The sequence below is a fragment of the Trichechus manatus genome, unplaced genomic scaffold, assembly GCF_000243295.1.
Source record: "Trichechus manatus latirostris isolate Lorelei unplaced genomic scaffold, TriManLat1.0 scaffold00180, whole genome shotgun sequence".
NCBI lineage: Eukaryota > Metazoa > Chordata > Mammalia > Sirenia > Trichechidae > Trichechus > Trichechus manatus.
The window spans coordinates 855,999-873,155 of NW_004444116.1; the positions used below are offsets into that span (position 1 = coordinate 855,999).

General features: G+C 44.6%; 6 protein-coding genes across 6 annotated transcripts in view; 2 read left to right on the top strand and 4 right to left on the bottom strand.

The window, feature by feature from the left end:
- The window catches only part of LOC101343646 (uncharacterized), a 27,118-nt gene extending 15,679 nt beyond the window's left edge, over positions 1 to 11,439 (bottom strand). The window contains 3 exon segments of the mRNA XM_012558658.2: positions 9,739 to 10,088; positions 11,107 to 11,131; positions 11,133 to 11,439. Coding sequence (XP_012414112.1) covers positions 9,739 to 10,088; positions 11,107 to 11,131; positions 11,133 to 11,419 — 662 coding nt within the window. The 5' untranslated portion in view covers positions 11,420 to 11,439.
- LOC101341608 (histone H2B type 1-F/J/L) overlaps positions 1 to 17,157 on the top strand; it is a 50,333-nt gene that overhangs the window by 32,903 nt on the left and 273 nt on the right. The gene's annotated exons all lie outside the window — the stretch shown is intronic.
- Positions 4,465 to 5,011, bottom strand: LOC101353949 (histone H2B type 1-N). The gene has a single exon (XM_012558664.2). It carries the CDS (start codon positions 4,902 to 4,904, stop codon positions 4,524 to 4,526), a length of 381 nt encoding a protein of 126 aa, XP_012414118.1. The 5' UTR covers positions 4,905 to 5,011; the 3' UTR covers positions 4,465 to 4,523.
- Positions 5,194 to 5,654, top strand: LOC101361644 (histone H2A type 1). The gene has a single exon (XM_004387066.3). The coding sequence runs from the start codon at positions 5,232 to 5,234 to the stop codon at positions 5,622 to 5,624; it is 393 nt and encodes a 130-aa protein (XP_004387123.1). The 5' UTR covers positions 5,194 to 5,231; the 3' UTR covers positions 5,625 to 5,654.
- H1-5 (H1.5 linker histone, cluster member) lies at positions 5,866 to 6,618 on the bottom strand. The gene has a single exon (XM_004387061.2). It carries the CDS (start codon positions 6,574 to 6,576, stop codon positions 5,899 to 5,901), a length of 678 nt encoding a protein of 225 aa, XP_004387118.1. The 5' UTR covers positions 6,577 to 6,618; the 3' UTR covers positions 5,866 to 5,898.
- LOC101354212 (histone H3.1) lies at positions 16,343 to 17,116 on the bottom strand. Its single transcript, XM_012558662.2, has one exon. It carries the CDS (start codon positions 17,100 to 17,102, stop codon positions 16,692 to 16,694), a length of 411 nt encoding a protein of 136 aa, XP_012414116.1. The 5' UTR covers positions 17,103 to 17,116; the 3' UTR covers positions 16,343 to 16,691.

Below are 17,157 nucleotides of genomic sequence, written 5' to 3' on the forward strand. Positions count from 1 at the left end.
GGGCCATGATTCCCAGTATTGTGTGATTGTCCACCATTTTGTCATCTGATGTGATTTTCCTATGTGTTGTAAATCCTACCTCTATGATGTTAATGAGGTGGGATAGGCAGTTATATTAATGAGGCAGGACTCAATCTACAAGATTGGATTGTGTCTTGAGCCAATCTCTTTTGAGATATAAAAGAGAGAAGCGAGCAGAGAGACAGGGGACCTCATACCACCAAGAAAGCAGCGCCGGGAGCAAAGCGTGTCCTTTGGACCCGAGGTTCCTGTGCGGAGAAGCTCCTAGTTCAGGGGGAGATCGATGACAAGGACTTTCCTCCAGAGCCTGCAGAGAAAATCTTCCCCTGGAGCTGATGCCCTGAATTTGAACTTCTAGCCTACTACACTGTGAGAGAATAAACTTCTCTTTGTTAAAGCCACCCACTTGTGGTATTTCTGTTATAGCAGCACTAGATGACTAAGACAATGAGATAGTTGGTTAGTGAGGAGAAAGTGTAGTATCTGTGTGTGTGTATACACACACACATATACAATGTAGAATTTTACCCAAGCCTTGTGATCCTGGAAAACAGTGATCGTTAAAGAAATCCCCCAGACTTTCATGTTCTAGAAAATGACTGACCAAGATACCCTTAACAGTCCCCTCAGCTTCACTAAACTGGGCAGGCTTCTTCCCGACTCTGAGCCTCTTATCTCTCTCCCTTACAGAATCCAGACTGAACGTTATTACAATGGCATGGGGGCAGTGACTCACCTCCTTTAACTTCTCCAGGGGGAAGGAGAATCCAGATCAACAGCCCAAGGCTGATTCCTATGAGGCGGAGATCAGACATGCCTCCTCTCTCTACCATCTTTACCAATTCTGACACCAGTCGTACCTCCCACAGCACTCTACTTCTCTGCTGGATTCTATAATTCATTGCAATGGCCACACAGAACTCACAGACAATACTCACGGTTATGAGATGTATTAGGGAAGTAAAAGGTTACAGTTCAGGTCCAGGATACAGTTCTTGCATCAGGACAGCCTCTTTTTAGCCGTGCTCACAGGTACGCCTCTTTGGCCTTCTGCCTCTGCCCTGCTTGGGCTAAGTGTTACAAACCTCTTTTGATAAGTTCCCAGAGGCACCCTAATCCACCAGTAAGCCTTGGCAGAAAGGCACTCAGCTTTCTCTCTCCCTGGGTGGGGAAGCCCACCACACCATCTCCTGCTGTTGTTTCTCTGCCACTGCCTCTTGAGAGCTCTTTTTCTGCCTCCTGGTTTCAGGAGCTTCTCAGTTCAGGGATCCCATGTCCAAAGCTCTCCGCTCCTGGCTGTTCTTCCTTGGTGGTGGTGGTATCCTTTCTTTCCCGCCTCTGGCGTGGTTCATTTCAAGCCCAGTGAATTATTTAATACATAGAAAATCCTAGTATCAGTGTCTGGCACCTAGTCAATAATCATGTAATAAAAAATAATCAGTATCAATATTATCAATAATTTCATTGGTATGTTTACCTTATTAGTTTTTTATTTTAATTTTATGACTTTTCCATATTGTATTATATATACATGTGTGTATGTGTGTGTGTGTATGTATATGTGAGTGTGTGTGTTAATTTAATAAAACATTGCACCAGACAATATTAAAACAGATAAGGATAACTTTATTCCAAAGGATTATTACAAAGGAGGGGAGAGGAAAGGACTAAAGGGGTAAGGACCTTTATAATAGGTGGGAAGAAGACTATTATAATGTGGAGAGAGACCAGAAAGAAGTAGAACTAAGTCTGTCCAAGCTCAACTCCACTGATGCAAAGGTCAGGAAGGTTTTGAAGGACTAAAATGAGTATGGAAAATACTGAAAGACTGTTGGGGAAGTTAGGCAATGGAGTGTGTCAATCACGTGGAGTTATCTCCTGAGTTAATTGTTAAGGCCAGATGAAACATGTTTGTGGTGTGATAGATGGGTTTGTGTGACCTTTCTCATCATATTCTTGTAACTTTCACCCAAGTGATTGGGTAAGACTGTGCAAATAGGGTAATTTTGTCCCACCAAGGGGGTTAGTCAGTTTTGTCATCCTAATCCTTACAATATCCCTTTGTTGTGTTGCCCCAAATATTCTGTTTTAGTCTTTAACTGGCATAAAAGTTATGCTATTCAAATAAACAAACCATATTAAAATATTGATATTACAGCATCAAGAACATTCAAGCAGCATATTTTAAGGGATGGAAAGAAAAACATTTCAACATATCATCAGTTTTCTTCGAAAACATTCCCTAACAAAATACAACCACAATTACTGGTTACAACAGTTCATAGTTTTGTTTTGTTTTGTTTTAATAGTTTCTTGAGATGCAAATAATTCACTGTTACTGGTTTTCAGATGACCAGCCAAGTGTTAATTTTTATTTAAAAAGGCAAGTGGTAAATCCATTTGACTGCAGAGGAAGTCTCTACCTTCCACAGGGCTATAATAGATCGAGGGCCAAAAGAGAGCTCCCTGAGAAACTCATTGATTTGTTGTTCACTGAAATGTCATTTCAGAGGAACAAATTTCATTTTAATGGCTGTTATTGCTGGGAATCCAAATTCTAATTTAACTCCAAGGCATTCTCGAATTATCCTGTGCATTCGATTCTGCCACAGCCACCCCCAATAATACCACCAACAATATCATTATTAAATCAATGAAATGTTTGCCTTTATGTTCCTAGGGTACTACTACTACCAGTTGCTGTCCAGTCAATTCTGACTCATAGCTTGTCCTTAGGGTAGTGATTCTTAAAATGTGGTCGGGGGACCTCAGGAGTTGCCTGAGGCCTTTTCAGTGGGTCTGCAAGGCTAAAATTATTTTCATATTAATTCTAAAGCTTGCCTCTTTCACTCTCTCATTTTCACATGAGAGTTATATTGCAACAGATTGAATGCAGAAACAAATTCAAGAATCTAGCTGTCTGCTATTAAGCCAGATATTAAAGAGTTTGGCAAAAACGTAAATCATTCTTCTATTTTTTTTGTGATTTTGAAAAATGTAGCCTCTGGAGAGAGTACGCTAGAAGGCTAGAAGTCCAAATTCAGGGCGTCAGCTCCAGGGGGATCCTTTCTGTCTCTGTTGGCTCTAGAGGAAGGTCCTTATAATTAATCTTCCTCTGGACTGGGAGCTTCTCTATCAAGGAACCAAAGGATGCACTCTCTGCTCCCAACACTGGTTTCTTGGCGGTATGAGGTCCCCAATTCTCTGCTTGCTTCTCTTTCCTTTTATCTCTTGTAAGATAAAAGGTGGTGCAGGCCACACCCCAGGGAAACATCCTTTACATTGGATCAGGGATGTGACCTTAGTAAGGGTGTTACAATCCCACCCTAGTCCTCTGTAACATGAAATTAAAATTGTAAAATGGAGGACAACCACACAGTACTGGGAATCATGGCCTAACCAAGTTGACATGTTTTGGGGGGAAGTAATTCAATCCATGACAGGGCTATGACAAAAAACCAAACCCGTTGCCATCAGATCGATTCTGACTCATGGCAACCTTAAAGGCCGGAGCATAACCTCCCCATAGGGTTTCCAAGGCTGTAATCTTTACGGAGAAGGAGCCCTGGTGATGCAGTGGTTAAAAGGGCTCGACTGTTAATCGAAAGGTTGGAACCCACTAGCAGCAGCTCTCTCTGAGGGAGAAAGATGTGGCAGGCTGCCTTCCTAAAGATTTGGAATCTTGGAAATCCTATTTCTACTCTGTCCTATAGGGTCGCTGTGAGTCGGAATCGGCTCAGACAGCAATGAGTTTTTGGTTTGGACGCCTATAATGAGAAATGACAAGAAGCACATTCCCAGTATTTATGTTACAAAACAAATCTAAACGGAAGATGACCTGGGGATAAGTTTCCCTTAAACCAGTGAATATCTGATATTCATGGAGCACTCGACTGAGGGCATGAAAACGTGGAAGTGTAACCTGTAAGGGAAGTAGACATTCAGTTATTATTTTCAATAGAGGCTGATAGATTTTTTAAGCGGCCCTTGACCTTTAACGAGTAGCTTACTCAACATTCATTTCAGAGTTAGGATGCTAGATGAAATAATTCCTGTTTCCACTGCTTACAAGATAAAATATTTGGCAGCAGATATTTGAAACACCGTAAAACCGAATTGTAACTTTTGCACTAATTAAGGAGCACTTAGATCGATTAAGGAGCCAGGGTGGCGCAGTGCTTAAAGTGCTCGGATGTTAACCGAAAGGTTAGTGGTTCTAACACACCAGCCGCTTCTCGGTAAAACGATATGGCAGTCGGCTACCATAAAAACGTACAGCTTTGAAAACCATATAGGGCAGTGGCAGTTCTACTGTTCTATAGGGTCGCTGAGTCAGAATCGACTCAACGGCAGTGGGTTTGGTTTTTGGATGGATTAAAACTGCATTTACCTACAAGAGCGGATAAAAGGAGTGCCAGTTCTTTTGGGAAAGTATGTGTGGCTCTGAAAAGAGCCGTTGGGGTGTGGGTGTGGACGAGTTACTAGGTCCACAAGCTAGCGGCTCACTTGGAACTGGTGTACTTGGTAACAGCCTTGGTGCCCTCGGACACTGCGTGCTTGGCCAGCTCCCCGGGCAGCAGCAGGCGCACAGCCGTCTGGATCTCCCTAGACGTGATGGTCGAGCGCTTGTTGTAATGCGCCAGGCGAGACGCCTCACCCGCGATGCGCTCAAAGATATCGTTGACAAACGAGTTCATGATGCCCATGGCCTTGGACGAGATGCCAGTGTCAGGATGAACCTGCTTCAGCACCTTGTACACGTACACGGAGTAGCTCTCCTTGCGGCTGCGCTTGCGTTTCTTGCCGTCCTTCTTCTGAGCCTTGGTTACTGCCTTCTTAGAGCCCTTCTTCGGGGCAGGAGCGGATTTGGACGGCTCTGGCATGATTAAAAGTCACTAAGACGAAACACGAGAAAATCAAGATTAATGAATGTGAGGCTGGACACGGTCCTTTTATCCACAGCCCTCATGCAGACGAGACGTTCTGTAAAATCATGTGTCTGATTGGTGGTGCATTCTGGGTGACGTAGCATATTAATTTTGCCCAATCAAAATAAGTGTACTTCAAAACCACGATTTCATTGGTTTAAATAAAATAGTAATTTTAGCCAATGGTATAGCTTCATTTTCGCGCCCAGAAATGGCTATAAGTACCGCAGTTCTAGGTTTTCCGACTCACAGTTTGCTCAGCCTAGTGGTTATTACAGTATCATGTCTGGACGCGGCAAGCAGGGCGGCAAGGCTCGCGCCAAGGCCAAGACTCGGTCTTCCCGCGCTGGGCTCCAGTTCCCCGTGGGCCGAGTGCACCGCCTGCTCCGCAAGGGCAACTATGCCGAGCGGGTCGGGGCCGGCGCGCCGGTGTACCTGGCGGCGGTGCTGGAGTACCTGACGGCCGAGATCCTGGAGCTGGCGGGCAACGCGGCCCGCGACAACAAAAAGACGCGCATCATCCCGCGCCACCTGCAGCTGGCCATCCGCAACGACGAGGAGCTCAACAAGCTACTGGGCAAAGTGACGATCGCGCAGGGTGGCGTCCTGCCCAACATTCAGGCGGTGCTGCTGCCCAAGAAGACCGAGAGCCACCACAAGGCAAAGGGGAAATAAAGTCTCAGTTATAACTAATAACTACGTCCAAGCCAAAGGCTCTTTTCAGGGCCACCTACTATTTCTTTGGAAGAATTGGGACACTAGTAATGGAACAAAAAGAAATGAATGAAATGCTCTGACCAATCGGACTAAAGCGGCTAAATAAGTTTTTCCTTCTTGTATAATCCCATACTTAAAAAGGTAGTGCACAGCGCACAGCTTTTTTCTCAGAGATATTGGGTGGCTCTGAAAAGAGCCTTTGGGGTTTAGATTTTTGAACAGGCTAACTAACCTACTTCTTCTTGGGAGCCGCCTTCTTAGCCTTTGCAGCTTTGGGCTTAGCTGCTTTAGGTTTCGCGGCCTTGGGTTTAGCTGCTTTAGGCTTCACTGCCTTCGGCTTGGCAGGACTCTTTGCGGTCTTCTTTGGCTTGGCGGTAGCTTTGGTCTTTTTAGGGCTCTTGGCCACTTTCTTAACACCTGCAGCCGCAGGCTTCTTTGCCTTCTTCGGAGTTTTCTTCGCGGACTTCTTGGCTCCTGCCGCCTTCTTGGGCTTCTTAAGAGTGGCCCCCGCGGGCTTCTTGGCCTTGGTGGCACCAGCCTTCTTGGCCTTGGGCTTTGCTTCCCCGGAGGCCGCCTTCTTGTTGAGCTTGAAGGAGCCCGAGGCGCCGGTGCCTTTGGTCTGCACCAGGGTGCCCTTGCTCACCAGGCTCTTCAGGCCCAGCTTGATGCGGCTGTTGTTCTTCTCCACATCGTAGCCACCAGCGGCTAGAGCTTTCTTAAGCGCGGCCAAGGAGAGGCCATTGCGCTCTTTGGAAGCGGCCACAGCCTTAGTGATCAGCTCGGAGACTGGGGGCCCGGTCGCCTTGCGCTTCGCGGCGCCACCAGCCGTTTTCTTAGCTGCCTTCTTCTTGGCGGGGGACTTCTCTACAGGTGCCGGCGCGGCACTCTCCGCCGGAGCCGTTTCCGACATGACGATAGGAGAAACTGTTGCAAGAGAGGTTTCAAATCCAAACGGAGCAAGTTTTGCAATGCTGACGCTTTCAGGCCCTCGGCTTATATAAGGCGGCGCTGCCCTGTGATTGGTGGAGTGTCCAATCCACCGCCCTCTGTCAGACGCCGCTCAGGGTTGGACTCCCAAATTGTGTTTGTTAGTCGCCAAAATTTGATTAAATGAGAAAAACGACCTTGCAGAATTTGGTGCCTTGAAGCTCTAAAGGAGGAAAAGAGCCTCAAGTTTCACAAACTTTTTTGTGTTTTCATGAACCATGCGCAGACGATGAAAGATATTTTAAAAAACCCCTTTAGCCTTGTATATGAATCCACCCGGTTGGGGTCATCGCGTTAGTTTGTTGTATGTTGCAGTAAATTTCTACTAAGTATCAAATGAAAGTTTTCTAAAAGGATTTGTTCCGAGGTTCAGCTTTTGATTTTTACAGGAGGAAAGACATTAGGTTTCTTGGGTTTGGTATAAACATTGTTTCTAAGTGATGTAAGTAACACAGTCACAGGGCAACACGTTTCCTACCGCCCCAAATTAACCACATGAACCCAAAAACCCATTGCCGTCGAGTCGATTCTGATTAACCACATAGACCCTGTTTAAAAACCTGTTCTGCCTTTTCGGAGTTTCCAAGTGCTGACGTCTTTAGAAAATAGGGACTTTGCAGCTTGGTAAAACTCAGTTGCCAGAGTGACTTCTTCCCCGTTGCAGCAAGAGTGGAGATTTCTTGCTTCAGATTCCAAAGCCCAGATTCAAATTCGAATTTACATTTGGTATGTTACCTGACTGAGGTGCTTTCTCTTTTTAGTTCTTGGGCAAATCCATTAAAATGAGGACAAAAAAAAAAAAATGCATACCTCAGATAATTCGCTTGAGAAAAATCTCTCAAACATGCTGAAAATTATTCGTGGACTCCCAGTAGCTCCCATAAAGCACACGTTTAGATCATCAGGATCTTGTCAGGCTTTCAAGATATTTTTCCCAGTGCTCTTACTAAACCTCTTATGTCCATCAACATTTAATCAGTCTCATTGTCATGAAAATCATCTTCTGCAAGCATCCAGGAGACATCAATGTGGATATTTGTGTGTGTTTAAGCTCTGACAGATCCGTAGTTTAGAAAAATAACAGGGTATTTTGAGAAGGGTAGATTGGGTATTGAGGGGCTGCAAGTTACAGAGGTTCAGAAGAATTCAGGAAAACATTAACATCCAAGAGAACTGAGGCAATGACTATGAGGTTGGAGAAGTTTGCTATTTATTTGAAGGAGGAAATGAAAATATCTCATGGCTGCTTGATAAAGGAAATCGAATGATAATTGAAATCTCTGATGCAATCAACATTCACCCCCTTTTTGCTAGTGAAAAACTGGGGGAGGGAGGTTAAAATGGCTAATGCACTTTATCTTCCCTTCAGGAGCTCTTGGAAGGATTGTCAAACTACCACCTGTGGGCCAAATCTGGACAGTGACTGTTTTTATATGGCTCTCAAGCTAAGAACAGTTATCTTTTTAAAGGATTGTAAAATAAAAGAAAGGAAGGAAGGAAGAGAGAAAGAATATATGACAGAGACCATATGTGACCTGCAAAGCTTATTCACTATCTGGTTCTCTTGCTGTGTTGTGAATGCCACCACATAGACCCAGATCATGGTATACTATTACTACAAGGCTCTTGAAACAATGCAAGTTGAGAATTAATGAAAAGGAGATCTTAACAAGAGAATTTTCTAACCAAGTATTTCTACTGTTCTAATCAAAACTTTCAGAGAGGTTCTATGTTTAAGGTAGGGAGAGGAGATAACAATAAAATCTATTGAGCATTTACTAAGTGCCAGGAACTATTCTAAGTATGTTCCACTAGAGGTTTTTGTTCATCTGCCACATTTCACAGCTGCAAATCTGAGGCCTAGATAGTGGATGAGTAACTTGCCCAGGGTTATAAAGTTAGTAACTGTCTGCTCTAGGATTTGAACCTAGATCATCCGGCCTCACACTATTATGCTGGGAAATTAATGGGGGGTGGGGGCTATTTTTTGAAGCTTGGAAGAGGCAGTAAATTAACCTCCCTACACCTAGCAGATAGGCACTAAAGGAGCTCTAGGTTAGAGAACCTGTAGGAAGAGGCTCCTGGCCTCATCTCTCTGGCTGTTTTTGTGAATCAATTCCCATAGTTTCTGAAATCTTTAGAGCCAGTGGCTAGGATTTCAGCCCCTTTGAAAGAGAAAATTGAGGAAAGGGTGGTAGAGGACCAGATCGCTGATCTGCCCAAAAACAGGAGAAAATTTGCCTTAATATAACTCTTTGCCGCCTTCTGGAATCAAGATACATACCCAAAAAAGTAAGTAGTGATAATAGCATCTGAGGGGCAGATCAGGAGATTCTTTTAAACAGGTAAAACATTGGACAAGGTTAATAAATGGAGTGTGTGTTAGAAAACCAGAGCTCTAAATTTGGAGCGGAGACCAGAAACTCCTTTCAATCGCCATTTTGAATTTTTAATTCCCAACCTGCTTCTCTATTTGGGAAAAAAAAAATCATGAAAACCCAACTGTCACAGAGCTATAACAAGGGCATTGTTTAAAGTCCTGGGCAAATATTTTTAATTTTAGAGGCAGAGGTAACTCATTTTACAGATGACTGATAACCTGTAGTAGCTGTAAGTATCCAGGCCTTTCAGGGGTTGCTCCTCTCTCCCCCCTCCCCCCAGATAGCCCAGTGTATGTTTTGTTAATCATAAGACAAAAAGAAACAGAAATGGTAATAGGTTTAGAAAAATTCTTAAGATCACTTGTTCTGTTCCAGAGGACGGCAAGCATGCCAAGTGATAAAACACCTTGGAACTTGAATACTTCCTCAAGGGGTAAGGTAGGCCTTCACCATGTGAACTTCTTAAGTTTGCAAAATGCAGAGCTATGCTGTAGGGTAAATGCTTAAATTCATATTGTCTTATGAGGCTACAGTACTTATTCCAGAAGTAACAACTCTTTCTTGGTGAGAATTGAGGGGCTCTGAAAAGAGCCTTTTGGAGAGATATTAATAACTGAATAATTTACGCTCTCTCCCCGCGGATACGACGGGCCAGCTGGATGTCCTTGGGCATGATGGTGACACGCTTGGCGTGGATGGCGCACAGATTAGTGTCCTCGAAGAGCCCCACCAGGTAGGCCTCGCACGCCTCCTGCAGCGCCATCACGGCCGAGCTTTGGAAGCGCAGGTCGGTCTTGAAGTCCTGCGCGATCTCCCGCACGAGCCGCTGGAACGGCAGCTTGCGGATGAGCAGCTCGGTCGACTTCTGGTAGCGCCGGATCTCGCGCAGCGCCACGGTGCCGGGCCGGTAGCGGTGCGGCTTCTTCACGCCGCCAGTGGCCGGCGCGCTCTTGCGGGCTGCCTTGGTGGCCAGCTGCTTGCGCGGCGCCTTACCGCCGGTGGACTTGCGAGCTGTCTGCTTAGTTCGAGCCATGAGGATGGAGACCTGACTGCTCTACAAAAGAAAGAATTTATCAGTTAGCCATCGCATTATTTATAGCGTCTCTCGCGTTCTGATTGGACCGTCTACTGTTGCTCCGTCCTCCTCCAGCCTACAAGCCCAATTGGCTCCCGGGTTAATCCTCTAATTACCACAAAATGTTTCCCGCCCCCACTTCATTCTAAAAAACAATAGCCAACCCAAACCCTTTGCCGTCGAGTCGATTCCGACTCAGTGACCCTATAGGACGGAGTAGAACCGCACCATGCGGTTTCCAATGAGCAGCTGGTGGATTCGAACTGCCGATCTTTGGTTTAGATTAGAGAGGCGAACTCTTATCTACTGTGCCACTACTTCGGCCTAGGAAATGTACAAAGAAAATACTGGTTAAGAAAAAAAAAAAGCTTCTTGGAGTTTGCATGCGTCTAAATTACAAGAGAGTGCTGTTTGAGTATCTCAATCCTTGGCACAGAGTTTATTGAATAACATTAAGCGGAACAACTGAGATTAAGGGAATTGACTTGCAAATGGAGGCTTTTAAGTGAGTCGAAATTCGAGTGTGCTGTTAGTACTTCTGAAATTTAAGAATCATGCTTAATCTCCCAGAGCTTTTTAAAACAACGATGCATATAGTCAGTATCCTTGGCTTTGCAAGCCATGCTGTGCCGCGAACCATTCTGATTTAGTGGCGCGAAAGCAGTCCTAGGACAAAGGAGCATGGAAACATGCGACGTGCAATTTGGCCGTCCGTATTAGTTCGCGAACCCAAGATTTTCGTGGATTAAAAGGTGATGGTCACGCTGTTGACGGGTATGCCAAAGGAAACTATATAAACTAGATAACTGCTTTAATATTTTATATCTATTTAAGCTACTCCCATATTTAATGTTTGGTGAAACCCCTCAAGCTACATTAAACATACGGTTAGCTATTATAAGAAACTAAGGCTTTTTAAAAAGTGCACTCAGCTCTTTAACAGATTTTGTGGGTGGCCCTTAAAAGGGCCTTTGGGGAATGGAGTGGTGAAGAGAACTCTAGCCTCCAAAGCCGTAGAGGGTGCGCCCCTGGCGCTTGAGCGCGTAGACCACGTCCATGGCCGTGACCGTCTTACGCTTGGCGTGCTCAGTGTAGGTGACGGCGTCGCGGATCACGTTCTCCAGAAAGACCTTGAGCACCCCGCGAGTCTCCTCGTAGATGAGACCGGAGATGCGCTTGACACCGCCACGCCGAGCTAGACGCCGAATGGCGGGCTTGGTGATACCCTGGATGTTGTCCCTTAGGACCTTGCGATGGCGCTTAGCGCCGCCTTTACCCAGACCCTTACCACCCTTCCCGCGACCAGACATGTCTATGGCCGGATGTGAGACTGCCTGCCAAGTGTCAGAGGTGGCATTTTATATAATGGTGAATCGGACCTGTTTGGGGACTCCGCAGGCCAGCTGTATCAGCTTAGTTCCTGGATCCGGAGCCCTGCCTACGTTTCCAGGAGAAAAAAAAAAGGCGGGGGGGGGGGGCGGTGCTTAAAGTCTTTCAAAAAGATGCCCAAGCAAAAATTACTATTGGGCGTATAGCGGTGCAGCGCTCTTCCTACAGTGCTTTGCGCCTGCCCACTAATGCAAGGCCCTTCCTTTGTTCAGGTCAGGCCATGCAGTCTGCTGTTCAGTCACCTCTTAGCACTTGATCGCTGGCTGCTGGAATCAAGTGACCCATTCTGAGGGGAAAGTTCGCACTCTTTTCAGCTATTCGTGAAACTGTCTCGTATGCTAAATGCTTTCCATATAATCTCGATTTAATCAGCCCCCTCAAAAGTACTTTCCATATAATCTTTAGTCAGCCTGAGAAGAGGCTGACTTCAATTAACGCTCCTTGATTATAGCTTTAGTCTGGGACTCCTCACCTTTAACAAAATTGTTTCTCTGCCCTTTTCCTTACTCATCGAGTCGCCTTCCCTTTTCTTCCTTTTTCCATTAGCAACCCCAGCCACATATTTGGAGAGGACTGGATTTTTTCCCTCCTTCATCCCGCTTAGAAACAGTTTAGGAAGTTCTTTGAAGAAAGGAGGCTTTCCCCTACCGTTTCCTTGGAGGGTCGATGAACATGTGGACGTGCTGCTCAGAGCTCTGGGGGATTCCATACAGCCCTCTCTTCCTCTCCTCTCAACCAGGAAATCAACTGCACCCAGAAACTCCATCCCTTGAGTTTACAATAAAGTTCAGAATGCAGAGAATATGGATGGCATTCTTCCAGGAAAAAGTTAAAAAAGACAATGTGGTGGATTGGTTTCCAAGATCTAGCTGTTCAGAATTACCTCCCTCGGGACCCACTTGCCTGCGTTCTTCAAGGTATCAGATTCTGGTTTTTCCCTGTGAAACTTTGACAGCCTTCTCTCCCACATTCCCTCTTCTCTTTTCCTGAGTATCAGCAATGTTTACCTTTAATGTTTCAAACATGTGTGATTGATTATTTACTCCTTGAAAAATTGTCTAATTTTATTCTAGGACTTAGTCTCTCCAAGTACATTTTAAATTCTTTTATGATTAATGCACATGCAAAAGATTACATGTCCCATGTTGTATCAGTTAATAATCCATTTCTCATTGAACTTCTAGGCTGGTCTCTTTTTCCTTCTGTTAAGTAATAATGGAATTCCAGTGCTTAACCTTGAAGATGTAAACCCTATTTCTGTGGGTGAAATAATCTCAGCAATTAAAAAAAGTTACTTCTTCCTCTTCAACTACAGAACTACAGAACTACAGAAAAAGCCTTATCAAATAGCAACTGCCCTTGAATATGTTATTTTAATGAAGAAGCACTGAGTGTTCATTTATCTGGTGGATATAATGTACTCTGACAGGTCTGTAATTTGGTTTGGTTGCCTTGACAATTTGCCCTGAGAATTATACTCACATAGTCATCTATGTTTTCCAAAGGTGTAAATACTTGTTAATTCTCTTTGTTAGATCAGATACTTTGTTAATTCTTTTCTCCCACCTGCACAGAGGAAACATAGTGGCTGACTCTGGATCCAGATTTCTTAAAGAGTTTGAGAATCTTGTTTCACTTAAATTAAGTACTCTTTTAATGTTTCTTTTTTGTGTTCCTCAGCAAAAAAGGTGCTAATTCCCGAGTTGCCCAATAAATCCTTGTTGATTACATGGAATAACTACTGTGAGGTTTTTTTTTTTCCTCCTTCTCACATTAGGAGAGATTGAAAACCCTATGGAGCACAGTTTGACTCTGACATAGCGTTGCCATGAGTAGGAGTCAACTCAATGGCAACTGGACTAATAGTTTGTAAATTAATGTCTGAACACACAGAAATCGATTTATTGCTAGGTGAGTTGAAAAGAAATGTGAGATTCTCCCCCTGCAAAACTAATAGCCAGAGGTGACCGTACCAGATCCATACCTGCAAAGCTGCCCTACCTGAGCAGCCAATAGATTGATTTCATCCTCTTCCTAAATCTCTAGCAGCACTAAACTTGTCTTTAGCCTCTCTGGATAGCGGCAAAAGAAAATCCTGCTGATTCCTGGGCAATGACTAAGACAAATTCCTGAGGGCCCAGACTGTCCCATGGTGAGGTGGAGAACTGTGGGATGGGGTCATCTCATGTAGTCTAGCTAGACTTTGTTGGATGACCCCTAACTCTTCTTGTTTTTTTTTCCCTGCTGCATTATTTATTGTGTAACAAATTACCCCAAAGCGTAGCAGCCTACAACAAGAAATTTATTATCTCATACAGTTTCTGAAGGTCAGGAGACAGTGGCTTAGCTGGGTGGTTCTGACAAAAAAGTGAAGAGTCAAGCTGTTAGCAGGGGTTGCAGTCATCTGAGGCTTGACTGAGTGGAGCTGGATGGCTCAGCCACATGGCTGTTGGTACTTCCCTACTGACTATTGGAGAAGGCCTGAGCTTCTCACCATGTGGGTTTCTGAGTGTCTTCCCATCGTGGCAGCAGGGGTCCCCCAGAGCAAGTGATCTGAGAGAGAAAGCAGGAAGCACAGTCTCGGAAGTAGCTCACCATCGTTTTCATTTTATGTTACATGCTTTATTGCACTGATTAGAAACCAGTCTCTAAATCCAGCCTATACTCAAGAGGAGGGGAATTAGGCTCCACTTTTTGCCTTTTGCCTTTTTTTGGAGGAGTTATCTGTTGTGTTCTAAGATTTTATCTTAGAAATTTAATAGAGGGATACTCAGGTTTGACATGCATAAATTCGTTTAGTTTATTGCAAGGTAGTCTTGGTAAGGCATGTAAATAAGATCTCACAACATTCATTTAGAACTGGAGAATTAGAATTAACAATTACAATAACAAAGTTAATTCAATGGTTAGGGTCCCTATCTTCAGACTTCAGGCTTTTGCCTTTAACAAGAGGTCTCAGGAGGAAGGCTTAACCACAGCTTGAACTGGCTCTAACTAGGTAGAAGTCTCTAGTAGCTAGGGTTCAGGGTCAGCGGTGGCAGACAGAATCTCAGTCCCATCTCTGCTTTCACTCTGTGAGTGAGCAGAAATTTAGGGTTTATATGTAAATTTGAGGAGCCCTGGTGGTGCAGTGGTTAAGCTCTCAGCTGCTAACCAAAAGATCAGTGGTTCAAACCTACCAGCTGCTCTGTGGGAGAAAGATGTGGCAGTTTGCTTCCTAAAGATTTACAGCGTTGGAAACCCTATGGAGTAGTTCTACTCTGTCCTAAAAGATTGGAATCGACTCCATGGCAATGGGTCTTGGTTTTAAGTGAATTTATCACCTTGGTGCCACATGAAAAGGGGCAGTGTAATGTCAAAGGTTAGAATGTTTTCTTTTCTCCAGGGTTAGAAACCAGCTGAAGGGCTCACTTTTTCTTCAAGAATTTAAATATTCTCCTTCTTTATTGTCCTATGAAGCCCCGGTGGGACAGTGGTTAAGAGCTCGCTAACCAAAAGGTTGACTGTTCAACCTTTTATCTATTTATCTATTTAAATATTCTCCTTCTTTATTGTCCTAGGGAGCCCTGGTAGCACAGTGGTTAAGAGCTGCTAACCAAAAGACTGACAGTTCGAATCCACCAGCAGTCCCTTGGAAACCCTGTGGGGGCATTTCTACTCTGTCCTATAGAGTCACTATGAGTCAAAATTGACTCAATTGCAACAGGTTATTGTCCTATAGCCATCGGAAGCTTATCTAGATCTCCAGCTTCCCACTTTACTCTCAGCCAGAGGTTGTGGAAAGAATTCTGAATGGATATCCACCAGCTCAGTACTGACCCTCAATACTTAAAGTACCGTTGGAAAAGACGAATTTTCCAGAGCTAGTAAGGGAGTTAACTTTTACCCTGTCTAAACCCTAGGGACCATTGTCAGGGTCACATACAAAATACACACGTGAAAATATTTTGTAAACTATAAAGCTTTCTATAATAGTTGTTGCCATTATTATATCTACTCACGATGGGAATAAAAATAGTGGTGGCTACAAGTGTCTGGGATGAAATGTGTGGTATACGACTTGGGAGCACTCAGCAAAAACCTGAGATTGAGTGGGAAAGTAGATTAAAGAGTGCTGGAATTTAAAAATAGGACAATCTGGGGAATTATTGTGTGGGAGATAAAAGACCATTTTATCTCTTTTAACTAAAACCATTCTTATTTATGAAGCATATTTATTTAAGTTACAAAAATTGAGCTGAGTCCTTTCTGAGCTTTCTTTGTAAAAAATTGATCTATCCTTTCTGAACTTCTCTGAGGAACAAAGGAAATAATAAATGCAAGTGCTTTCTGAGTTTTAAAGCAAAGATTGCATACAAATTAGCGAATTCATTCATTGAACAAGTATTTATGGAACACCTGTCCTGTGTGGAGCTCTTTCCGTTCCAGGGATACAATAGTGAGTGGAATAAGAAAACTTTGGCCTTGACATGTATAGTCTATAGGTAGAAAAAGTGAGTAAAATTTGTTTGATTTTTAAACATGTCTCCCATGACGTTTACATTCTAAAGGGGGAGGAGGGGTTATTGTTGTTAAGTGGAGTCCAGTCGGTTCATTGCGACGCTATGTACAACAGAACAAAACACTGCCTACTCCTGCGCCAGCCTCACAATAGTTGTCATGCTTGAGCCCATTGTTGCAGACACCTAAATGGGGGAAAGCCAAAAAACCCGTTGCAGTCGAGTCAATTCCAACTCACAGCAGCCGTGTAGGACAGAAAACTGCTCCATAGGGTTTCCAGGAGCTACTGAGGGATTTGAACTGCCAACTTTTTGTTTAGCAGCCTAGCTTTTACCACTGCGGGGAAGGAGATGCAAATACCTGTGCTGTAAATCCCTTGTAGTCGGCTTGATAGTTTTTTCAAAGCGGCCTAAGAAACTATCTGGGAAGTGGTTTTGTTCATCTGCGCTGACAGTCGCTGTAAGAAAATGTTTCCTAAAATAGCTAATGTGAAACTGACATTTATGGCTTTTTTGCAGGTAAATAAAATTAAAAGTTGTAAGCATCTTGTTGCTAACACTCCTCCCCTTTTGAAAAATTCCACCCAAAAAAAAAACATTGTGTTTGCAGCTACTTTCATTGGGAACGTAAGTGGCTCTGAAAAGAGCCTTTGGGAAGGGAAAAGCAAATTAGCAAGCCCAGGTGGCGGACAGCTTAGGCCCGCTCCCCACGAATGCGGCGAGCGAGCTGAATGTCCTTGGGCATGATGGTGACGCGCTTGGCGTGGATGGCGCACAGGTTGGTGTCCTCAAAGAGCCCCACCAGGTAGGCCTCGCACGCCTCCTGCAGCGCCATCACGGCCGAGCTTTGGAAGCGCAGGTCGGTCTTGAAGTCCTGCGCGATCTCCCGCACGAGCCGCTGGAACGGCAGCTTGCGGATGAGCAGCTCGGTCGACTTCTGGTAGCGCCGGATCTCGCGCAGCGCCACGGTGCCGGGCCGGTAGCGGTGCGGCTTCTTCACGCCGCCAGTGGCCGGCGCGCTCTTGCGGGCCGCCTTGGTGGCCAGCTGCTTGCGCGGCGCCTTGCCGCCGGTGGACTTGCGAGCCGTTTGCTTAGTACGAGCCATCCCTATACAAGTGGTGCACTAAAAAGAAGCGACTGAAGAACTGGTGCTGGGACCA

Bases quoted from the DNA above. Each gene is read 5' to 3' on its own strand.
- H1-5 (XM_004387061.2), bottom strand. From the start codon at position 6,576: ATGTCGGAAACGGCTCCGGCGGAGAGTGCCGCGCCGGCACCTGTAGAG.
- LOC101354212 (XM_012558662.2), bottom strand. From the start codon at position 17,102: ATGGCTCGTACTAAGCAAACGGCTCGCAAGTCCACCGGCGGCAAGGCG.
- LOC101361644 (XM_004387066.3), top strand. From the start codon at position 5,232: ATGTCTGGACGCGGCAAGCAGGGCGGCAAGGCTCGCGCCAAGGCCAAG.
- LOC101353949 (XM_012558664.2), bottom strand. From the start codon at position 4,904: ATGCCAGAGCCGTCCAAATCCGCTCCTGCCCCGAAGAAGGGCTCTAAG.